Source organism: Mesoplodon mirus, assembly GCF_964341445.2.
Source record: "Mesoplodon mirus genome assembly, chromosome: X".
Classification (NCBI taxonomy): domain Eukaryota; kingdom Metazoa; phylum Chordata; class Mammalia; order Artiodactyla; family Ziphiidae; genus Mesoplodon; species Mesoplodon mirus.
The window spans coordinates 59,600,210-59,626,995 of NC_138981.1; the positions used below are offsets into that span (position 1 = coordinate 59,600,210).

Consider the following 26,786-nt stretch of genomic DNA (forward strand, 5'->3'; position numbering starts at 1 on the left):
CCAGAAGAACGGATAAGTGAGGTGGAAGATAAAATAGTGGAAATAACTGCTGCAGAGCAAAATAAAGAAAAAAGAATGAAAAGAACAGAGGACAGTCTCAGAGACCTCTGTGACAACATTAAACGCACCAACATTCGAATTATAGGGGTTCCAGAAGAAGAAGAGAAAAAGAAAGGGACTGAGAAAATATTTGAAGAGATAATAGTTGAAAACTTCCCTAATATAGGAAAGGAAATAGTTAATCAAGTCCAGGAGGCACAGAGAGTCCCATACAGAATAAATCCAAGGAGAAATACGACAACACACATATTTATCAAACTGTCAAAAATTAAACACAAAGAAATCATATTAAAAGCAGCAAGGGAAAAACAACAAATAACACACAAGGGAATCCCCATCAGGTTAACAGCTGATCTCTCAGCAGAAACTCTACAAGCCAGAAGGGAGTGGCAGGACATAATTAAAGTGATGAAGGAGAGAAACCTGCAACCAAGATTACTCTACCCAGCAAGGATATCATTCAGATTTGATGGAGAAATTAAAACCTTTACAGACAAGCAAAAGCTGAGAGAGTTCAGCACCACCAAATCAGCTTTACAACAAATGCTAAAGGAACTTTTCTAGGCAAGAAACACAACAGAAGGAATATACCTACAATAACGAACCCAAAGCAATTAAGGAAATGGGAATAGGAACATACATATCAATAATTACCTTAAATGTAAATGGACTAAATGCTCCCACCAGAAGACACAGATTGGCTGAATGGATACAAAAACAAGACCCATATATATGCTGTCTACAAGAGACCCACTTCAGACCTAGAGACACATACAGATTGAAAGTAAGGGGATGGAAAAAGATATTCCATGCAAATGGAAACCAAAAGAAAGCTGGAGTAGCAATTCTTATATCAGACAAAATAGACTTTAAAATAAAGACTATTAGAAGAGACAAAGAAGGACACTACATAATGATCAAGGGATCGATCCAAGAAGAAGATATAACAATTGTAAATATTTATGCACCCAACATAGGAGCACCTCAATACATAAGGCAAATACTAACAGCCATAAAAGGGGGAATCGACAGTAACACACTCATAGTAGGGGACTTTAACACCCCACTTTCACCAATGGACAGATCATCCAAAATGAAAATAAATAAGGAAACACAAGCTTTAAATGATACATTAAACAAGATGGACTTAATTGATATTTATAGGACATTCCATCCAAAAACAACAGAATACACATTTTTCTCAAGTGCTCATGGAATATTCTCCAGGATAGATCGTATCTTGGGTCACAAATCAAGCCTTGGTAAATTTAAGAAAATTGAAATTGTATCAAGTATCTTTTCCGACCACAATGCTATGAGACTAGACATCAATTACAGGAAATGATCTGTAAAAAGTACAAACACATGGAGGCTAAACAATACACTACCCAATAACGAAGTGATCACTGAAGAAATCAAAGAGGAAATTTAAAAATACCTAGAAACAAATGACAATGGAGACACGACGACCCAAAACCTATGGGATGCAGCAAAAGCAGTTCTAAGGGGGAAGTTTCTAGCAATACAATCCCACCTTAAGAAACAGGAAGCATCTCGAGTAAACAACCTGACCCTGCACCTAAAGCAATTAGAGAAAGAAGAACAAAAAACCCCCAAAGTTAGCAGAAGGAAAGAAATCATAAAGATCAGATCAGAAATAAATGAAAAAGAAATGAAGGAAACGATAGCAAAGATCAATAAAACTAAAAGCTGGTTCTTTAAGAAGATAAACAAAATTGACAAACCATTAGCCAGACTCATCAAGAAAAAAAGGGAGAAGACTCAAATCAATAGAATGAGAAATGAAAAAGGAGAAGTAACAACTGACACTGCAGAAATACAAAAGATCATGAGAGATTACTACAAGCAACTCTATGCCAATAAAATGGACAACCTGGAAGAAATGGACAAATTCTTAGAAATGCACAACCTGCCAAGACTGAATCAGGAAGAAATAGAAAATATGAATAGACCAATCACAAGCACTGAAATTGAAACTGTGATTAAAAATCTTCCAACAAACAAAAGCCCAGGACCAGATGGCTTCACAGGCGAATTCTATCAAACATTCAGAGAAGAGCTAACACCCATCCTTCTCAAACTCTTCCAAATAATTTCAGAGGAAGGAACACTCCCAAACTCATTCTACGAGGCCACCATCACCTTGATACCAAAACCAGGCAAGGATGTCACAAAGAAAGAAAACCACAGGCCAATATCACTGATGAACATAGATGCAAATATCCTCAACAAAATACTAGCAAACAGAATCCAACAGCACATTAAAAGGATCATACACCATGATCAAGTGGGGTTTATTCCAGGAATGCAAGGATTCTTCAATATACGCAAATCAATCAATGTGATACTCCATATTAACAAATGGAAGAAGGAAAACCATATGATCATCTCAATAGATGCAAAGAAAGCTTTCGACAAAATTCAACACCCATTTATGATAAAAACCCTGCAGAAAGTAGGCAGAGGGAACTTTCCTCAACATAATAAAGGCCATATATGACAAACCCACAGCCAACATCGTCCTCAATGGTGAAAAACTGAAACCATTTCCACTAAGACCAGGAACAAGACAAGGCTGCCCACTCTCACCACTCTTATTCAACCTAGTTTTGGAAGTTTTAGCCACAGCAATCAGAGAAGAAAAGGAAATAAAAGGAATCCAAATTGGAAAAGAAGAAGTAAAGCTGTCACTGTTTGCAGATGACATGATACTATACATAGAGAATCCTAAAGATGCTACCAGAAAACTACTAGAGCTAATCAATGAATTTGGTAAAGTAGCAGGATACAAAATTAATGCACAGAAATCTCTGGCACTCCTGTACACTAATGATGAAAAATCTGAAAGTGAAATCAAGAAAACACTCCCATTTACCATTGCAACAAAAAGAGTAAAATATCTAGGAAAAAACCTACCTAAGGAGACAAAAGACCTGTATGCAGAAAATTATAAGACACTGATGAAAGAATTAAAGATGATACAAATAGATGGAGAGATATACCATGCTCTTGGATTGGAAGAATCAATATTCTGAAAATGACTCTACTACCCAAAGCAATCTACAGATTCAATGCAATCCCTATCAAACTACCACTGGCATTTTTCACAGAACTAGAACAAAAAATTTCAAAATTTGTTTGGAAACACAAAAGACCCCGAATAGCCAAAGCAATCTTGAGAACGAAAAACGGAGCTGGAGGAATCAGGCTCCCTGACTTCTGACTATACTACAAAGCTACAGTAATCAAGACAGTGTGGTACTGGCACAAAAACAGAAAGATAGATCAATGGAACAGGATAGAAAGCCCAGAGATAAACCCACGCACATATGGTCCACTTATCTTTGATAAAGGAGGCAGGAATGTACAGTGGAGAAAGGACAGCCTCTTCAATAAGTGGTGCTGGGAAAACTGGACAGGGACATGTAAAAGTATGAGATTAGATCATTCCCTAACACCATACACAAAAATAAGCTCAAAATGGATTAAAGACCTAAATATAAGGCCAGAAACTATCAAACTCTTAGACGAAAACATAGGCAGAACACTCTGTGACATAAATCACAGCAAGATTCTTTTGGACCCACCTCCTAGAGAAATGGAAATAAAGACAAAGATAAACAAATGGGACCTAATGAAACTTCAAAGCTTTTGCACAGCAAAGGAAACCATAAACAAGACCAAAAGACAACCCTCAGAATGGGAGAAAATATTTGCAAATGAAGCAACTGACAAAGGATTAATCTCCAAAATTTATAAGCAGCTCATGCAGCTCAATAGCAAAAAAACAAACAACCCAATCCAAAAATGGGCAGAAGACTTAAATAGGCATTTCTCCAAAGAAGATATACAGACTGCCAACAAACACATGAAAGAATGCTCAACATCATTAATCATTAGAGAAATGCAAATCAAAACTACAATAAGATATCATCTCACACCAGTCAGAATGGCCATCATCAAGAAATCTAAAAACAATAAATGCTGGAGAGGGTGTGGAGAAAAGGGAACCCTCTTGCACTGCTGGTGGGAATGTGAATTGGTACAGCCACTATGCAGAACAGTACGGAGGTTCCTTAAAAAACTACAAAGAGAACTACCATGTGACCCAGCAATCCCACTACTAGGCATATACCCTGAGAAAACCATAATTCAAAAAGAGACATGTACCAAAATGTTCATTGCAGCTCTATTCACAATAGCCCGGAGATGGAAACAACCTAAGTGTCCATCATCAGATGAATGGATAAAGCAGAAAAATAAAAATAAAAATAAATACAAAAAAAAAGAAGATGTGGCACATATATACAATGGAATATTACTCAGCCATAAAAAGAAACAAAACTGAGCTATTTGTAATGAGGTGGATAGACCTGGAGTCTGTCATACAGAGTGAAGTAAGTCAGAAAGAGAAAGACAAATACCGTATGCTAACACATATATATGAAATTTAAGAAAAAAAATGTCATGAAGAACCTAGGGGTAAAACAGGAATAAAGACACAGACCTACTTGAGAATGGACTTGAGGATATGGGGAGGGGGAAGGGTAAGGTATGACAAAGCGAGAGAGAGGCATGGACATATATACACTACCAAACGTAAGGTAGATAGATAGTGGGAAGCAGCCGCATAGCACAGGGAGATCAGCTCGGTGCTTTGTGACCGCCTGGAGGGGTGGGATAGGGAGGGCGGGAGGGAGGGAGACGCAAGAGGGAAGGGATGTGGGAACAGATGTATATGTATGACTGATTCACTTTGTTATAAAGCAGAAACGAATAAAAAAAAAACAGGATAGAAAGCCCATAAATAAATCCACACACCAACACTCAATTAATCTACAACAAATGAGGCAAGAATATACAATGGAGAAAAGACAGTCTCTTCAATAAGTGGTGCTGGGAACACCAGACAGCTACATGCAAAAGAATGAAATTAGAACACTCCCTAACACCATACACAAAAATAAGCTCAAAATGGATTAAAGACCTAAATGTAAGACCATACACTATAAAACTCTTCAAGGAAAACATAGGAAGAACACTGTTTGACATAAATTACAACAAGATCTTTTTTGACCCACCTCCTAGAATAATGGAAATAAAAACAAAAATAAACAAATGGGAACTAATGAACCTTAAAAGCTTTTGCACAGCAAAGGAAACCATAAACAAGACGAAAAGACAGCCCTCAGAATGGGAGAAAATATTTGCAAACGAATCAACGGACAAAAGATGAATCTCCAAAATATATAAACAGCTCATGGAGCTCAAAGTCAAAAAAACAAACAACCCGATCAAAAAATGGGCTGAAGACCTAAACAGACATTTCTCCAAAGAAGACATACAGATGGCCAAGAGGCACATGAAAAGATACTCAACATCACTAATCATTAGAGAAACGCAAATCAAAACAACAATGAGGTGTCACTTCACACCAGTTAGAATCATCAGAAAATCTACAAACAACAAATGCTGGAGAGGGTGTGGAGAAAAGGGAACACTCTTGCACTGCTGGTGGGAATGTGAATTGGTACAGCCACTATGGAGAACAGTATGGAGGTTCCTTAAAAAACTACAAAGAGAATTACCATATGACCCAGCAATCCCACTACTGGGCATATATCCAGAGAGAACTATAATTTAAAAAGACACATGCACCCCAATATTCACTGCAGCACTATTTACAATAGCCAGGTCATGGAAGCAACCTAAATCCCCATTGACAGATGAATGGATAAAGAAGATGTGGTACATATATACAATAGTATATTACTCAGCCATAAAAAGGAATGAAATTGGGTCATTTGTACAGACGTGGATGGATCCAGAGACTGTCATACACAGTGAAGTAAGTCAGAAAGAGAAAAACAAGTATCGTATATTAACACATATATGTGGAATCTAGAAAAATGGTACAGATGACCTGGTTTGCAAGGCAGAAATAGAGACACTGGTGTAGAGAACATACGTATGTACACCAAGGGGGGAAAGTAGGAGGGGGTGGTGGTGCTTGGATGAACTGGGAGATTGGGATTGACATATATACACTAATATGTATAAAACAGATAACTAATAAGAACCTGCTGTATAAAAATAAACAAATGAAGTTTAAAAATATCAACATGAAATATGAATGGATTAAACAATACAATCAGATGGCAGGGATTTTCAGACTAAATTAAAAAACGAGATCCAACTATATTCTGTCGATGAGAGACACATTTCAGATTCAAAGAAACAAAGAGGATGAAAGTAAAGGAATGGAAGAAGATATACCATGTAAATAACAACCATAAGAGCACTAGAGTAGCTATACTAATATCAGACAAAACAGACTTCAAAACAAAAGAAAATGTTACTAGAGATAAAGACGGATATTTTGTAATGATAAAAAAGGCTAATCCATCAGGAAGATATAACAATTATAAACATATATGGACCTAACAACAGAACCCCAAAATACATGAAGCAAAAGTCAACAATATTGAATGGAGAGGTACATAATTAAATAATCATAGTTGGGGATGTCAGTGTCCCACTTTCAATAATGCATATTACAACTAGGCAGAGCATCAAAAAGGATACAGAAGATTTGAACAACACTATGAACCTACTAACCGAACAGACAACTACACCACACTGCACCAGATAATAGCAGACTACACATTCTTGTAGAATGGAACATATTCTAGGCCTTAAAAAGCCTCAGTTGACTTAACAGGATTGAAATCATACAAAATATGTTCTCTCCCTACATGGAAATAAATTAGAAGTCAAGAGCAAAAAGAAGTTATTTGGAAATTAAACAACACACTCCTGAATAACCAACAGGTCAAAGAATAAATCACAAGGGAAATTAGAAAATACCTTGAGCTGAATGAAAAGGAAAACAAAACATACCAAAACTTATCGGATGGAACTAAAGCAATGGTTAGGGGAAATATCCTAGCCATAAACAGCAATATTAAAAAAGATCTCAACCTTCCATCTTAGGGGGAAAAAAAAGCCAGCACACTAAACCTAAAGCAAGCACAGAGGGAAAAAGTCATAAAGATTACAGTGGAAATAAATGGAATAGAATACTTAAAAAACAATAGAGAAAATCACGAAAACCAAAAATTGGTGCTTTGAAAAGATCCAACAAATTGACAAAACTTTAGCTAGCTAGACTAACCAAGAAGAGAAAAGACTCAAATTACTAAAATCAGGAATCAAATAGGGGTGACATCACTACTGACATTTGGAGAAAGACAATTCATACCTAGTGCCTCAGCTATGTCCCCCTGTATACATCTCTTAATCTCTCCAAATTTCCATTTCCTTATCTGTACAAGATGAAGTTGATCGATACCATTTTTTAAACTCTAAGCAGATGAATCATTTTTTTCAAACAAAATCTTAAGAGGACATACTACATAGGAAACTGATTAAAGCCTAACTTCTCTGAAGCAAGATGGGGATCTTGGAGAAGTGTGAATAAGTCTCCTCCTCTTAAAGGAGATTCTAAAGCTCTTCTGGCAGAACCTAAGGGTACCACAGAACACATTTTCTTTTTCTTTTTTTTTTTTGCGGCACGCGGGCCTCTCACTGCTGCGGCCTCTCCCGTTGCGGAGCACAGGCTCCGGACGCGCAGGCCCAGCGGCCACGGCCCACGGGCCCAGCTGCTCCGCGGCACGCGGGATCCTCCCGGACCGGGGCACGAACCCGCGTCCCCTGCATCGGCAGGCGGACTCTCAACCACTGCGCCACCAGGGAAGCCCAGAACACAGTTTCTTAATTTCTGAACTAGATGATCTGTAAGGGTTCTTACAGCTATAAAGTGTTACCTGTAGTAAATTATCTTCTTATTAAAATTGCTACTATACAGTTTGTTATATTTCCACAAGATGGTGCTAATACATTCCATTTTCCATTAAAACATGTCTTCTATATGGTCATTTTTACAGTTAATAATTTTATCATAGTCTATGATCAGATAATACCCTTCACTTTTCAAAGTACTATTGTATTACTTATGCTATCTTCATTACAAGCCACCTACACAAATAATGTTGCACTAATTTTTCAGATGACTATATCACAGCAGTAGTAGCTAGGTGAGTGACCCAAGGTCACAGAGTTGATTAGTAACAGATTTTCTAATGCTAGCTCTGTGCTCTTTCCCTAGATCACACTGCCTGATTACAGATAATACTGTCAAAATCTCAAGGTCTCAGGCTGAGACAGAAGCAAAAATAAAGCAATGAATATTAAGTAGCATTAAAACTGATACAAACTTCCCTTGGGCTCATATATTGAACCGTTAATATTTGTGCATATAAATACATTTATGTGTATTTCCTTTGTTGTTTCCCTTCTTATTAGAAGACCTCTGGTGTCACATATTCCTATACAACCATAGTAAAGGCTAAATACTGATAAATAAAAATATCTCATTAACACTGTCCTTATTGTAAACATAATAACTATTTTTTAAAACCGTCATAGAAATTACATAATCTGGGTTTACTAACTCTAAGCACTATAAATTTAGAAACTAACACTATAATTTTTGTTAAATTCTCCTCTTTCGATTCCATAACAGATACAAAAAGTTTTACAGAACAGGAAAGAGACACACTTCTCTTCCCACTTGAGGAACTACATCTAACATAAAAACTATCTCCAACCACTAGGAAACAACTCACATTAGCTGCCAACTAAGACAGGCTTCAGATTCATTTTAGAGAAATGTAAAATGGTGTTAGAAAAGGAGCTAAAAAATTACTCCTCCTCTAACATACTACTTACCCAATTATTTATTCACATCCAAAAATCTAGCAACATTAAGTTTAGTGTGTGTGTGTGTGTGTGTTTAAGAAAATACGAAATGAGACCTTATGGTCTCAGAAGGATACTAAAGAAATCGTGCTTTCTTTGGATGCTGAGAGGAGAAAAGCAACCCAGGCCTCTCACACAAGGAGCTGAGAAATATTCTCGTTTTTGGTAACCTACAAAGGCCTCTCCTCTTCAGAAATTTATAAGCACTTAGTCTCTGACGGGTAGGTTAAGGCAGTAGGGTCATTTAAATTTCAGTTATTAAGATCAATATTAGATTATTTTTTACAAAACACTTTGAGGGTTTTATCCAATTCTTCAGGATTCTATCCAATTCAAATGTTTTCTGTCATTTTCCCAATTTATCTCACTGTCTCTACTACAACAAGAGGTCACCAATTAGGAATTTTCCTGTGTATAGTCTTGGGCTCAGTTTCATTTCGCTAACCTTCTTTATTTACTGTCCATTTTGAAAAAACTCAACTCCTTAAATCTTCCAAATACATGTAAAGGATTCTCATGTTTTCCTTGTCGTTTAATATATTAAGAGTTTTTAAAAACTATTTTTGAAAAAAAATAAAAACGTAAAATGTTAATACTGAGCATTTATGAGTGTGGGATTACAGGGGACTTTTACTTTCCATATTACTTTTTCTGTGACATTTAAATTTTTATAATTAGCATATATAACTGCTTTAATCACCAGAGAAGTTTTGCTTTTTGTTTTTTGCGGTACACGGGCCTCTCACTGTTGTGGTCTCTCCCGTTGCGAAGCACAGGCTCCACACGCGCAGGCTCAGCGGCCATGGCTCACAGGCCCAGCCGCTCTGCGGCATGTGGGATCTTCCGGGACCAGGGCACGAACCCGTGTCCCCTGCATCGGCAGGCAGACTCTCAACCACTGAGCCACCAGGGAAGCCCAACAAATAAGTTTTTAAAAAATTAATTCTATTTATTTATTTTTAATTTGGCCACTCAGCCTGGCACGTGGGATCTCAGTTCCTGACTAGGGATCGACCCCACGCCCACTGCACTGGAAGTGCAGAGTCTTAACCACTGGACCACCAGGGAAGTCCCCAATCAGCAAAGAAGTTTTAAACATTATTTTAACTATATCCATGGGTATTACCCTTTCATTTTGATTCTTCTCTCCCAAATTTAATTTGCCATAATTAGAAAATAGGTCTTATAGCAAAAGGGGAAAAGTAAGCTTCCCCAAGTGTTTACCAGCCAGTAGCTCCAAGGAACACAGGAGTGAATTAGAAAGAACTACTAGAAGTCAAGGAAAAATCATCCTTGATAAAGAATATGATTAAGGTGGGACTTCCTGGTGGTGCAGTGGTTAAGAATCCACCTGCCAATGTAGGGGACACGGGTTTGAGCCCTGGTCCAGGAAGATCCTACATGCCGTGGAGCAACTAAGCCCGTGTGCCACAACTACTGAGCCCACGTGCCACAACTACTGAAGCTCACATGCCTAGAGCCCGTGCTCCACAACAAAAGAAGCCAGTGCAATGAGAAGCCTACGCGCCGCAAGGAAGAGTAGTCCCCGCTCACCGCAACTAGAGAAAGCCCACGTGCAGCAATGAAGACACAATGTAGCCAAAAATAAATAAATAAATTTTAAAAAATAAATTATAAATAAATAAATAAATAAATTCTATCACGTTAAAAAAAAAGAATATGACTAAGATATGGGGATGAGGACATTTTTCTCCTGGGGGGGAAAAAAATCTGCAAAGTCTTTGCAGTAAATCAGTGTAATTCCAAAGCCTTTTGAGTTGGACTCATTTCTATTGTTTGGTTTACAGTACTTCTTATAGAATACTAATTAGTTAGAGCGCAATTTCTGTAAACCTTTTCTAAAAAGCCAAGTTCAGCAAAATATATGTCCAAATTGTTAGACAGGACTTTAAAAGACTAAACACTAAATTTAAATTCTACCAGGGCAACTGAGAGGCCACTAACAAATCCTCTAGAGTGCAGAAGAGAGTTCAATATCAACAGTCTCTTCCCACCTACTTATTCTTGCCTCTGCCAGGAGTAGACAGAGGCGCTCAGTATAGCAAGAATTACAAAAGGGGAGAAAAAAACTGTACTTTATTAAACAAGAAAACCTCTTAAACGTATTTCCAAAGCTCGTTTCAAAGATCTGAAATGTTATATTCTATGGAGTCCTAACTGAATTTGTCATTTGAATACACTGAGGCAGGTACCTTGACGCCAACAGTAAAGTAAGCTTAAGGATTCCCAATTTCATTCAGAATTATAGCGGCCTTTCTTAATCTGTGGCATCTCTAATAAGGGGACATAATCAAAAAAGTGTGCCAGAGGGACTTCCCTGGTGGCGCAATGGTTAAGAGTTCGCCTGCCAATGCAGGGGACACGGGTTCGATCCCGGGTCCAGGAAGATGCCACATGCCGTGGAGTAACTAAGCCCGTGAGCCACAACTACTGATCCTGTGCTCTAGAGCCCACAAGCCACAACTACTGAGCCTGCGTGCCACAACTACTGAAGCCTGTATGCCTAGAGCCCGTGCTCCGCAACAAGAGGAGCCACCACAATGAGAAGCCTGCGCACCACAACGAAGAGTAGCCCCCGATGGCTGCAACTAGAGAAAGCCTGCATGCAGCAATAAAGACCCAAAGCAGCCAAAAATAAATAATTTTTTAAAAAATCCCCCCCCCAAAAATGTGGCAGAAATCAAGGAAAGCAGCAGCTGTTTATGAAGTTTTCTTAGCAAAAGAAAAGGCAAGAGGGAGACAAAAACTGACCAAGGTCCTAAACTGAGATCTGTTAACAAGAACTGAGGGAAAGAAAAGAGCTTTATAAGCAATACCCACTACCACCCTTTATGTTCTAGGCTTCTACTTCAACAAAATTCTAATATACTACAGCAATTTTGGTATCTTATCATTTGTGAAAAAATGAGGGGTTTTCCTTTTAGACTGAATGGGTATTTCCAAATTGTATGTAACCTCTAGCTTAAGATAGCCACTGTTCTCAAAAGAGTTAAGCCTGTAGAAAGTACACTCACCTTCCATGCCCTCCTTCTAGTACAAAACCTACAGAGAAAGGTGCTTAATTAGCAGCTATTCATTCCTGCTTGTATCACCAACTGCTCCCAACAGTTTTCTCAACACACAGATAATTAGAGCACAAAGAAGAATTGCCCCAAAGAATGGCAGTATATGATGAAAAGATGTGGGTGTCTGTCTTTATAATATTTTTACCTGGGAAGTCAACAAGTAATCTGCGTTTGATTTCACTGTGATAAATTTTAGAATATACTAGTGAAGCAGCCACATTAGTGCCCATTTGCGGTAAACAGCAAACACATCACCTAGCAATAGCAGCAGCTACTGCCATATATTGAGCAGTTTCTATTTCCCAAGCATGTTACTAAACACTCTACAATATATGCATCATCGTATTTAATCTCTAGAATAATTCTTAAAAGTAGGTATCACAATGCTGATAATTATTTTTGCCTCTTTTTAAATACATTAAAATATAATCCTTTTCAAGGCATCTGACAATACTTCACTTAGTTATTTTTATATCCCCAAAAGATGTGGAAAAATAATCTGGCAGAAAGATTAAAATAATATATAATAACTAGAGCTAGAATTCAAGTCCTTCAGGTTTTCCCCAATCTCATTCTAGTGACAAGAATACAAAAAGAGTCAAAAATATAGTGGTGCTCTATAAATCTGTTATTATCTAAATATGACTGTGGGTCAAATAATGTTCCTAATAATACAGACACTAAACAGAGAGTAAAAATCTGATATAGTTAGCTTATGATATAAGTATCAGTCATGCTCTATCACTGTCATATTTTCCTTCCGTAAGGTTTTCTAAAAAAAGATGATGACAGATAAGAGGTCAACAATCCATGGCATATATGATAATAACCTACATTTATGCCACTTCAAGCCTCAGCCTACTCTTATAAGCAGTTGCTAGAGAGCATTCATGTTTATGTTCATTCTGACATAAACTACAGGCTCACCTCCATAGTCTTAAGCTTCCAGAAGCCATCCATGGCACCACAGCATCGTTTTTTCTTTTTTTGTCCTTCCCATTCCTGTCTCCTTGGCATACTAATCTTTTGATAGGTTGATGCTATAACCTTTGTGATTGCTGCTCCCCCAAATACTGCCAAATCCTGGAATAGAACTCGCTCATTCACTTTATAAAAAGGTTGATTCATTTAAAGGAAACTTGCTGTAAACCTATGCTAAACTAGCTACCTCCTTTGGTATATTTTTAATAATTCAATTGATAAATGTGATTTATAATAAACATTTCAGGTATATTCCACTTGTATGATGCATTCTAAATTGAGACAAGTATATCTCTTACAACCGCATAAGCCTGCTCTGTCAGGCATAGTTCGTTACAGAGTTTGATCAGTCTTTGAGCTCTAAAAAGTCTTTTACATAAACAAGTTATTTGCATAAGTATTTTATTAGAGATATATATGCCTATGAGTGCTATCATCTTAATGACCATATTTCTATTTATTTCATTAATGGTAAATGTAGTTTTCACAATAGTTAGACTAATCAAGAGAATATCTCCAAATAACTAGAACTAACCCCATACTCAGAGAAGGGAAACATTTAGGAATTGATTTGCTATATTTTACTCTATAATCGCCTGATATTCAAAGCACTTGGGACTTCCCTGGTGGCGCAGTGGTTAAGAATCCACCTGCCAATGCAGGGGACACAGGTTCGAGCCCTGGTCCGGGAAGATCCCACATGCCGCAGAGCAACTAAGCCCATGCACCACAACTACTGAGCCTGAGCTCTAGAGCCCGCGAGCCACAACTTACTGAAGCCCGCACACCTAGAGCTCATGCTCTGCAACAAGAGAAGCCACTGCAATGAGAAGCCCACACACTGCAACGAAGAGTAGCCCCCACTCGCTGCAACTAGAGAAAGTCCATGTGCAGCAACGAAGACCCAACATAGCCAAAAATTAATTAATTAATTAATTAAAAAGGAAAAGAAAATTCAAAGCACTTTATGTGACATCTCCAGAAAAACAGATTTTTTCACAGAAGTTCACTAGCAATTACTGAGTATCTACTGTTATGTCAGAACCTGTACTGGGCATAGGTATTCAGTGAAACACAGGATTCTTGCATATAGTTGCTATATTTTTGCACTATTCCCTGATATTTCCAGATTCAACACAACAGTACAAATCTTAGTGTAGTTCTAAGCATATAGTAAGTGCTTAATATATACTTACTTGACTGATATTAAAATACCAAGATTCTCAAGACTAATAATTTTAGGTGATCCTACTATTTACCCACCTGCCCTTATACTCTGGGGTTAGCAGACATCAATACATACCAAAGCAAAAAATAAGGATTTCCATATTCTTGATGAAGATACAAAGGAGGAATGGAAGGAGAACATGCTTTTATGTTATTAAGAATAGAATACATTTTTCTATCAACTGGCAACATATAAGAATAATAAACAATACATGTTAAAGGAGTAACTAAATTTAGCATGTTGACTTTTGAAATCACAAAATGTTTAAACTGCCAAAGTACCCTAGAGTAAGTATTAACTGAACTCTATGATAATAATCGTTAATTTATATTCATTATTTTTTTATATTACCTGAACCAGAAAGTACTTTCTTCATATTTATTCTGCTTGTAGGTTTCTATTCCAAAGTTATAACAGAGATCATGAAGACATCCGGTCTACAATATTAAAAAAAAAAAAACAAGATATGTCAGATTCATGATTCTCGAAACGTTAAAAAAAATCTACAGCATTTCAGAGTCTTTAAGACATACTTAAGTGTTCTGTACATCAAAATAACCCACTCATCCTTATCAAAACCTCTCAATTTATATAAAGAGGAGCTAAAAAATATTCAGGGTGTGGCATTAGTTATCTATGGAAAGGTAATACAATACATTACTAATAGAACTTGAAAGGTCCTTTGTAACAGGAAATGGGAAAACTAATCATTGCCCAGCAAAAGAGCAGGCTAAAATGCCTCTGTAGGTTGCCAGATTCAGTAAAAGGCATTAGAAAAGAGTATATTCAAAGAAAACAAAATCACCACTGAGGGGGGCAAAAAAATGAATGAATACCTTTCAAAATTAAGACAACTTTAAAACACGTGAAATGTGTCCAAAGTACTATCTAGTCATAAGAGTTATTGAGAAATAGTTAATTTAATGGATCTCTTGATAACAACAAAAATTTTCTTTACATAAATTACCACTGAGATGAAGGTAGGAACAAGTATGTGAATGACACCATAGGAAAATACTCTTACATATTAATCAGCATCTCAGTTGCTGTGCCAATGTCATATCGTACAGAATTTTCATTCATCAAAATACTGGGAAATGGCATAAAAGAAAAAAAACTTAATTCTAATAATTTACCCAAATATCCCCTATTTATAGAAACCATCTATCCAGAATCTGATTATAACCATATAAAGGAGTCCTTTATAAGTTTAACCTGAGTAAGACTACAGAGCAGATCCTCAATTAAGAATCCAAGATCTGAGGGAAGTTATTCATAAGTAATGTGTAAAGAGCTGTCTTGCTTCAAAAAAGTTTCCCTTTGAATTACAGGACAGTACATTCAGAAAGTATAAGTTCAATATGCATGCCTGAGCACATCAGACAGACCTACTGCATATCTGAATCTAAAATAAAGAACAGTCTTGGTAATGTGGGTCTGGCAAGAATCCAGAAGTATTTAAATGCATTCTCGACATTTCAGCAGAAAAATTTCAGCAGAAAAAGCTTAACTCATTACATGCCCCAGATCCCACAGGTTCACAAAGGGCTACACCAGTTATGTAGCTATACTGGAATAATGCAGCTTATACCCACTTGCTGCAGAGAGGCTTGCAACTAACTTACACAGAGAAAAATGGAAAGTAAAACTTTTGATGAACATTTAAAGGTACTGAGTCTTTATTCAATTTCCTCAGTGTTTTTTTTTTCTTCCCTCACAATCCCTTCAAGTGTACTTACATTAAATACTACTTCCTAGGGGAGAAAAGAATATAAAACAATAAACTCATAAGACCAAAGCTACAAAATACTAAGATATCTTTCAAGAGACCTGCAGCATATTTTCAATGTAATGACCGAAAAAAAATCTTTTAACTACCAGTACTGCTCCATTCACTCATTCATTTATACATTCAATGATAAATATTTACTAAGCATGTCTTATCTATTAGGCACTATTTTAGGCCTTAGAGACATATCAGTGAACAAAGCAGACAAAAATCTCTGTCCTCATGAAACATTTCTAATGGGGTACTTAGTACTAAGATTTATACAAATATCTCTTTAAAAAAATACGTTCCTGGCCTTCCATGGAGTGGTAACATCTCATTTTGCAAGTAATACACAGTGGCAAAAAAACACAAAGAAGGTAGATTTGTAAGTCTGTTGTATATTGGTCATATAGAAACGGACTTATGGGACCAGAACTCATGGAATCTCTAGAAACTCCAGCCACTGCTTCATCTACTGGCCCAGAAATAAAAGATCCAACCGAATACCTAATTTACAATGACACGATGAGACTATATAGATGATTTTTAAAACTCAGATATTGCAGCTAAAACTGAGTTTGATCACTAACTTTTGAGTTCAGTATGAGGCTTTTAAAAAAATATTTATTTATTTATTTGGCTGTGCTGGGTCTTAGCTGCAGCATGCGGGATCTTCGTTGAGGTGTGCAGGACCTTTAGTTACGGCATGTGGGATCTTTTAGTTGTGGCATGTGGGCTCTTAGTCGTGGCATGAGGGATCTATTGATAGTTCCCTGACCAGGGATTGAACCCGTGTCCGCTGCATTGGGAGCATGGAATCTTAACCACTGGACCACCGGGGAAGTCCCCTTTTTATTTTTAATTAACTAGATAATTTCATTTTCTGTGAATTGCTTTATAAATTAGGTTCTTAAAATTCAGAAAAAGCAAACCTATTATTTTTTTAGTTCCAAGTTCCAAGCTATTTTACTTTGTGATTTTGCTGTCTTTTAAACATTTATAGATCATGTATTTTTACATTTTGTTCAATTATAATTGTGTAACAATAATTGAATGATAATTGCCTGCCTTTCTTCCTTAATGGCTTTAAGACGTTTACCTTCCAATCCCTCCCTTACTCAGCTTTCTCTAATCCTCAGATGTCTCAGTAATAATAAACAATAGGTCATTACTTATTTCTCCTGGTGCTCTAAGATACAATTTTCCAAACACTTTATTTCTCTGCCTCTAAACAATACAGCATTACCTTCTGCCATCATGTCAACACCTTAAGTAATTCCTAATCTAGTTTTGGGATACAGGAAGGATGTCTCAGAAATAAGAGAGTTGGCTTATTTAATTCATTAATTCTTTTTAAGTGAATAACACTACAGTTAGCTCCTCTCCAACCTTTATCCGATCATTTCCTCTCATTATAAGATTTCTTGCCCTGGATTTTCAGGTCTTGTCTAAACCTTAAGCCCATCAAAAGCACACTAAATAATTTCATTGACCTTTAGAATGAAAATAGTAAGTTTTCTAATAGTATAGTTCTATCAATCACCTTCTAAACAAAATACAAACTCTTAACTCTGAACTTCAAGGTCCTCTGATGGTAGCCCCATCCTGACGAAGGCATAGTTAATAATTACTTTTCTGTTACATATCCTTGATCCTCTAATTCAATCCTTTCCCCTCTCTTTACATTTGCTTTTCCCTTTATCAGCTCTAACTCTGTGCAAGGTACCAAAATTTTTCTTTCCCTAAACACCAGTTATGAGTCTCCTTTCATATCTTTCAATATGCAATTCAATGTCCATTTATTCTACAAAGCATATTAAAGAAAGATGTCCGTCCTCTAGTAATTTATAATGTGAAATAGATAGCAACAGAGCTAGAGACAAAAGAAAGAGATGGTAAAAACATGCAAATGCAAACAATCCAAGAAACTTTATAGATGAAATTATGAGAATTAATAAAAGAGTTCAGAGAAGTTGCTGGATATTAAATAAACATTTAAAAGCAACTGCAGGGCCTCCCTGGTGGCGCAGTGGTTGAGAGTCCGCCTGCCGATGCAGGGGATACGGGTTCGTGCCCCGGTCTGGGAGGATCCCATATGCCGCGGAGCGGCTGGGCCCGTGAGCCATGGCCGCTGGGCCTGCGCATCCGGAGCCTGTGCTCCGCAACGGGGGAGGCCACAACAGTGAGAGGCCCGCATACCGCAAAAAGAAAAAAAAATAAAAAATAAAAAAAAATAAAAGCAACTGCATTCTTATACACCAATGACAAATAAAAATGTAAACTCTAAGATATCACTTATGACAGCAAGTTGACTGAAATATCTTTATACAGAAAATTTAAAACTATGTTGAAATACATTAAAGAAGACTATATAAATTAGGACATATCACATTCATTAATAAGAAGACTCAACATTATAAAGACAATGATGCTCTCCAAATTAATCATAAATCAAATGCCATTTCAATCAAAATTTCAATAGTTTTTCACCAGACTTGACAAGCTGACTCTATAAAGAATACAGAAGAGTAAAAGGCCCAGAACAGCTAAAACAACATTGAAGAAGAATAAAGTAAAAGAACTTATGTTATCAAGACTATACTGAGTTAAATAATGCCCTCCTCCCAAAATTCATGTCCATCTGGAACCAGTGAACTTTACCTTATTTGGAAATAGGGTCTTTGCAGTGTAATCAAGGTGAGGTAATGCTGGATTAGGGTGCATCCTAAATCCATCATGACTGTCCTTATAAAAACAGAACTCAAAAATAATATAGATAAAATGTAATTCTAAAAATGTTCATCTAACCCACAGGAAGGTGGGAAAAAGTAGCCAGGAAACAAAAAGCAGAGAAAACAAACGAAAAAGCCAGCATCACATTCCTGTTAAAGATGTCAGATTGAGCACACACAACTACCTCTGCTCTCTCCTAACACCCCAGTAAACTGATAGTAAAAGAAGAAAAGTTTTTAATTGTGGTAAAAAGCATGTAACGAAATGTACCATCTTAACCATTTTTAAGTGTAGAATTTAGTAGTGTTAACTATATTCATATTGTTGTGCAACAGATCTCCAGAACTTTTTCATCTTGCAAAACTGAAACTCTTTACCCATTGAACACTAACCCTTCATTTGCCCCTCCCTAAACCCCTGGCAATCACCATTCTACTTTCTGTTTCTGTGAGTTTGACTACTTTAAATACCTTGTATAAGGGAAATCATAAAATATTTGGCTTTTTGTGACTGACTTATTTCATTTAGTATAGCATTCTCAAGGCTCACCCATGTTGTAGCAGTTGACAGGTTTTCTTTCCTTTTAAGACTGAATAATATTTCACTGTATGTGTATACTACCTTTCTTCTTTAATCCATTCATTTGTCAATGGACATTTGTGTTGCTTCCACCTCTTGACTACCGTGAATAATGTTGTAATGAACATGGGTGTGCAAATATTTCTTCAAGAACCTGCTTTCATTTCTTTTGGACATATACCCAGAATGGGATTGCTGTATTATACACTAATTCTATTTTTTAATTTTCTGAGGAACTGCCATACTGTTTTCCATAACATCTACATCATTTTACATTCTCAGCAAGTGTACGAGGGTTCCAATTTCTCCACATCCTCATCAACACCTGTTATTTTGTTGTTTTAGCCATCCTAATGAGTATGAAGCAATATCTCATTGTGGGGACTTCCCTGGTGGTCTACTGGGTAACATTCCACACTCCCAATGCAGGGGGCCCAGGTTCAATCCGTGGTCGGAGAAGTAGATCGCACATGCATGCTGCAACTAAGACGTCCGTGTGCCACAACTAAGACCCGGCGCTGCCAAAAAAAAAAATAGATAAATAGATAAAGGCTGACTGCAACTTAGAGTAAAGGAGACAAAGAACACAGTCTTAAAAAATAGTTTAGAAAAGTCACTAAACAAACAAATAAGTACAAACTACAGCAAGAACAACAAACTGAGTAGTGGGAAAAATCTAACTTCCAAAGTTACTACATTATAATATTGAAAATGTCCACTTTTTAACAACAAAAAAATAAGACATACAAAGAAGCAAAAAAGTATGGCCCTTTCACAAGAAGAAAAGAAGGAAGGGAGGGAGGGAGGAAGAAAGGGAGAGAGGGAGGGAGGGAAGGAGGGAGGGAAGGAGGGAGGGAGGGAGGGAGGGAGGGAGGAAGGAAGGAAGGAAGGAAGGAAGGAAAACTGTCCCTAAGAAAGCACAGATACTGGACATAAAAGACAAAGACTTCTTTTTTTTTTTTATCCACGCTGCGTGGCTTGTGGGATCTTAGTTCCCCAACCGGGGATGGAACCCAGGTCCCAGCAGGGAAAGCACCAAGTCTTAACCACTGGATCACCAGGGAATTCCAAAGATAAAGACTTTAAATCAACTGTCTTAAATATGCTCAATGAGCTAAAGCAATTCACGGAAAAAGAACTAAAGGAAACAAGGATAAAAATGTCTTACCAAATAGAGGATATCAATAAAGAGATAGAAATTACATATATAAGAAAAGAAATTCTGGAGCTGGAAAGTACAATAATTGAAATTAAGAATTCACCACAGGGTTTCAAAAAAAGATTAGATCAGAAAGAAGAATCAACAAACTTGAAAGTAAGATCAATAGAAATTATTCAGTTTGAGGAGCAGAAAGAAAAAAGAATGAAGAACAATGAACAGAGCCTGAGACCCATGAGACAACAACAATGTATGTAAAATCAGAGTCCCTGAAGGCGAGAAGACAGAGAAAAAAGCAGAAAGAATACTCAAAGAAATATTGGCCCCAAACTTCCACATTTGATAAAAAGATACAAATCTGCAAGTCTAAGAAGCTCAACAAACTTTAAATAGAATAAACACAAAGATATACAGGACTTCCCTGGTGGCTCAGTGGTTAACAATCCGCCTGCCGGGGCTTCCCTGGTGGCACAGTGGTTGAGAGTCCACCTACCAATGCAGGGGACGCGGGTTCGTGCCCCGGTCCAGGAGGATCCCACATGCCGCGGAGCGGCTGGTCCTGTGAGCCATGGCCGCTGAGCCTGCGCGTCCGGAGCCTGTGTTCCGCAACGGGAGAGTCCACAACAGTGAGAGGCCTGCATACCGCAAAAAAAAAAAAAAAAAAAAAGAATCCGCCTGCCAATGCAGGGGACATGGGTTTGAGCCCTGGTACGGGAAGATGCCACATGCCGTGGAGCAACTAAGCCCATGCGCCACAACTACTGAGCCTGTGCTCTAGAGCCTGCAAGCCACAACTACTGAGCCCACATGCCACAACTACTGAAGCCCTTGCGCCTAGAGCCCGTGTTCTACAACAAGAGAAGCCACCACAATGAGAAGCCCACGCACCGCAAGGAAGAGTAGCCCCCACTCACCGCAACTAGAGAAAGCCCGCACGCAGCAACAAAGACCCAACACAGCCATAAATAAATAAGTAAATTTATTAAAAACAAACAACAAAAAAAAGATATCCACACTGAGACACATTATAATCAAACCATAAGAAGACAACAAATCTTGAAGGCAACAAGCAAGATGCAGGTAGTCATGTACAAGGGATCCTCAAACTTCAGCCAATTTCCCATACAAGCCAGAACGCAGTGAAATGACATATTTAAAGTGATGAAAAAACAACTTTCAACCAAAAGTTCTCTGTGTGGCAAAACTATCCTTTCAGAAATGAAGGAGAAATTAAGACATTCTCATATACACAAAAGTTGAGAGAGTTTGTCTCTAGTAGACCTGTTCTACAATGCTAAACAGAAATTTTCAGGCTGAAATAAAAGTATGCTAGGTAGTAATGCAAAGAAATACAAATAAGGGTAAAGGTAACTAGGTAAATATAAAAGTCAGAATTATTGTATTTTTGGTTCATAACTCCTCTTTTTTTTTCTATACGATTTAAAGGAAAAATACATTTAAAAATAAGTATAGGGCTCCCCTGGTGGCGCAGTGGTTGAGAGTCCACCTGCCGATGCAGGGGACGCGGGTTTGTGCCCCAGTCTGGGAAGATCCCACATGCCATGGAGCAGCTAGGCCCGTGAGCCATGGCCGCTGAGCCTGCACGTCCAGGGCCTGTGCTCCGCAACGGGAGAGGGCACAACAGTGAGAGGCCCGCGTGCCGCAAAAAAATAATAATAAAATAAAATAAAATAAAAATAAGTATAAGTCTATGCTAATGGGCACATAATATACAAATATGTAATTCATAAATGGAGATGTATAGCAGCAGACTTTTTTGTATAATATTGAAGCTAATAGGTATTGATTCAAACTGGATTCTTACAAGTTTACGACATTAATTATATTTTTCAGAATAACCAGTAAGAAAGTAACTGAAACATATGGTGAAAAAGGTATGAGAAGGAAATCAAAATGGAATACTAGATAAAAGCAATTAAACAAAAAAGAAGGTAGTAGTGGAGGGAATGAGGAACAAAAAGATATAAGACACATATATAGGTATATAGAAAACAAACAGGAAAATGGCAGAAGTCCTTTCTTATCAGTAATTACATGTAATTTAACTCTCCAATTAAAAGGCAGAGATTGGCAGATTGGCTAAATTTTTTTTAAACACACCATGATCAAACTATATGCTGGTTACAAAATCTCAGTTTACATCCAAAGACAAAAATAGATTGAAAGTAAAAACATGAAAAAAAAATATTCTAAGCAAATAGGAACCAAAAGAGAGCTGAGTGCCTATACTAATATCAGACAAAATAGACTTTAAGTCAAAAATTGTTACAAAAGACAAAGAACATTAAATATTGATAAAAGGGTAAATTTATCAAGAAAATATAACAATTATAAACATATATACACCTAACAACAGACCCCTAAAATATATGCAGCTAAAACTGACACAAGTGAAAGGACAAACAGTTCTACAATTACAGTTGGAGATATCAACACCTCACTTTCAATCATGTACAAAGCCAGACAAAAGATCAAAAAGGAAATAGAAGACTTGAACCTTACTATAAACCACCTAGACTTAATAAACATATACACAACACTCAACCCCAAACCAGCACAATACTCATTCTCCTCAGGTACGCATGGAACATTCTCCAGGATAGACCATATGCTATGCCACAAGTGTCAATAAATTTTACAACACTGAAATCATACAAAGCATCTTTTCCTACCACAATGGAATAAAACTTGAAAACTGGAAAATTCAAAAATATGTGGAAATTAAACAACAAACTCTTAAACAACCAATGGGTCAAAGAAGAAATCACAAATGAAATTAGAAAATATGTAGAGATGAATGCAAATGAAAACACAACATACTAAAACTTATGGGATTCAGCAAAGGCAATGCTCAGAAGGAAATTTATAGCTATATACACCTACATTAAAAAAAAGATCTTATAAAACTATAATTCAAAAAAGATACATAAAGCCCTATGTTCACAGCACTATTCACAATAGCCAAGAGATGGAAACAACCTAAATGTCCATCAAAAGATGAATGGATAAAGAAGATGTGGTATATATATAAAGGAATATTAATTACTCAGCCACAAAAAAGAATGAAATAATGCCATTTGCAAAAACATGGATGGACCTAGAGATTATCATACTAAGTGAAGTCAGAAAGAGAAAGACAAACACCATATGATATCACTTATATGCAGAATCTAAAATACAACACAAGTGAACTTATCTATGAAACAGAAACAGACTCACAGACATAGAGAACAGACTTGTGTTTGCCAAGGGGGAGGGGGTTGGGGGAGGGATGGATTGGGAATTTGGAATTAGGAGATGCAAACTAGTATATATAGAATGGATAAACAACAGTCCTACTGTATAGCACAGGGAACTATATTCAGTATCCTGTGATAAACCATAATGGAAAAGAATATGAAAAAGACTTAGTATAACTGAGTCACTTTGCTCTACAGCAGAAATTAACACAACATTGTAAATTAACTATACTTCAATAAAATAAATTTTAAAAATAAAGATCTCAAATCAACACATAGGAAAAGAAGAGCAAACTAAACCAAAAGCTAGCAGAAGGAAGAAAATAATAAAAATTAGAGATAAATAAAACAGAGAAAAGAAAATCAATAGAATTAATCAAACCAAAAGTTTGTCATTTGAAAGATCAATAAAACTGATAAACCTTTAGTTAGACTAACAAAAAAGAAGTTTCTAAAAAGAATTATTAAAATCATAAATGAAAGTGGGAATATTTCTATGGACCTTACAGAAATAAAAAGGATTATAAGAAATTACCATGAACATAGTATGCCAAGAAGTAAGATAACCTAGATGGACAACTCCTAGAAACACATAAACTACCAAAACTGACTCAAGAAGAAATAGAAAATCTGAAAAGATTTATGACAAGAGATTGAATCAGGAATCAAAAACTCCTCTGAAAAAAGTCCAGGACCAAATGGATTCCCTGGTGAATTTTATCAATCAATTAAAGAAGATTTAACACCAATCTTTCTAAAACTCTTCCAAAAAATAGAATATGAGGGAATCCTTCTTAACTCATGCCATGAAGCCAACATTGCCCTGATCCCAGAGCCAGATAAAGATATCACAAAATAAGAAAACCACAATGTCCTTTATGAATATAGATGCAAAATCTTCAACAAAATACAGTAAATCCCCTACATACGAACGAGTTCCATTCCGACAGCATATTCATAAGTCTAATTTGTTCATAAGTCCAACAAAGTTAGCCAACTAACACAATCGGATATATAGTACTCTACTGTAATAGGTTTATAATACTTTTTTACACAAATAATGCATAAAAACACACACAGAAAAAATTTTAATCTTACAGTACAGTACCCTGAAAAGTAGAGTAGTACAACAGCTGGCATACAGGGGTTGGCATCAAGTGAACAGGAGAGGAGGCGAGAGATGGTAGAGCTGAAGGATCATCAGCAATAAGTGACGGAGGGCAAGCTGCAATTTCACTCATGCCTGACGTTGGTGGCACAGGTTCTGGTTCCTTGCTGGATTCAATTCTGTCTACTCTCTTGAAAAAATGGTCCAGTGATGTCTGGGTAGTAGCTCTTTTTTTCTCGTCATAGGTGACACCATACCACTGGATTGCATTCTGAATGGCTGCTGCAACCTTCGAGTACTGTTCTACATTTGGTCCTATGCCTCAAAAACTAACAGTGCCTCCTCAAATAAAGAAAATCCGCTGCCATTTCCTGCATCGTGAATCTCTTCAGTTCTTCAGTTACTTCTTCCTCTTGTCTCTCTTTGTCCTTTCTCTGGGCTGCCAATTCCATCAGGTCTTCATTAGTAAGCTCCTCGTGTTGCACAGCAAGGAGTTCAGTGAAGTCATCCTCTTGTCTATCTATCTCCAGCTTCTCGCTGAGGGTCACTAAGTTGCTGAAGACCTCTTTGGACTCCTCATCCACCTTCTCAAATCCACAAAAATCATGAACAAACTGTGGCCAAAGGTTCTTCCAAACCCCATTCATGGTGACAGCTGTAACCTCACACAAAGCAAAGTCAATGTTTTTTATGGCCTTGTAGATATTATGATCCTTCCAAAATTGCTGCAAGGTTGTTCCTGATTCGTCACTAACCTTTACTGTCTGATGAAAAGTGTGACGTAAATAACATTTCTTGAAAGTCGCTATAAATCCCTGGTCCATAGGCTGGATGAGCAATGTATTCAGTAGTATTTGGTGGCAGATGCACTACTCTGACGTTGGGATGAATGTCATCCATGAATGGGGGATGGCCTGGAGCACTGTCGAGCAGCAAAAGAATGTTGAATGGGATGTCCTTCTCCAAGCAATATTTCTCTACCTCCGGGATAAAGTGGTGGAAAAACCAGTCCTGGAAAATGGCCTGTGTAATCAGGCTTTGGGGTTACTCTTCCACACAATGGGAAGAGAGCCCTTGGCTATGCTTTTAAGGGCTCTTGGGTTCTCTGAATGATAAACTAAGGGAGGCTTCAGCTTCAGATTGCCAGAAGCCTTGCCAACAAACAACAGAGTTAGCCTATTTTGCTGCTTTACAGCTGGGCACCAACTTTTCTTTCTTACTGATGTAACTTTGGTCTGGCATCCTCTTCCGGTACAGTCCTATCTCATCCACATTAAAAACCTGCTCAGGTAAATACGTGCCTTCATCAATAATTTCTCAAAGTGTTTCAGGAAATTCCCAGGCAGCTACCGTATCTGCACTCGCTGCCTCACCACTTACTTTTACGTTGTGAAGGTTGGCTCTAGCCTTGAACCGATGAAACCACCCATGGCTGGTGTTAAAAGATGCTCCCTCTGATTCTTCGCCATGTTTCTTTCTCAACTCTTTTAGGTTTCTCTTGAAGGCTTTTAGCTTTCTCTTGAATCAGCATTAAGCTGAGCAGGACTCGACGCTGATGCTGATCCTGCATCCACACACTGAGAAGTTTCTCCATCTCCTCCATCACTTTCCCACACTTCTTCGATATTATTGTTGACATCATTGGCACAGCAGACCTCACACGTTCCATGATCTTGTCCTTGTTCTCTAGAATCGTGCCAATGGTTGAATGACTCATGTTATAAGAACAAGCGACATCTACCATCTTTTCGCCTCGCTCCACTCTCTCAATTATTTTCACTTTTGTTTCCATCATTATCATTTGGCGCTTCTTTGCAGTACCAGCTACATCACCGTTGCTTTTACGCTTGCTTCCAGACATCCTGGGCTTGAAATAAAGTTACTGCACTACTATACTCTATACAGTAATGTACCCTAAAGTACAAAAAAGCACAACCACTTGTAGAGGACGCATGCACGTGACAATGTACACCAGACACG

At 37.3% G+C, this 26,786-nt stretch overlaps 1 protein-coding gene across 1 annotated transcript in view; it reads right to left on the reverse strand.

The window, feature by feature from the left end:
* The window catches only part of LOC309796202 (testis-expressed protein 11-like), a gene marked incomplete at both ends in the record, with an annotated part of 235,507 nt that overhangs the window by 153,665 nt on the left and 55,056 nt on the right, over positions 1-26,786 (reverse strand). Inside the window, one exon of the mRNA XM_082609260.1 lies at positions 14,548-14,633. Within this exon, the coding sequence (XP_082465386.1) occupies positions 14,548-14,633 (86 nt within the window). The remainder of the gene's footprint in view (positions 1-14,547; positions 14,634-26,786) is intronic.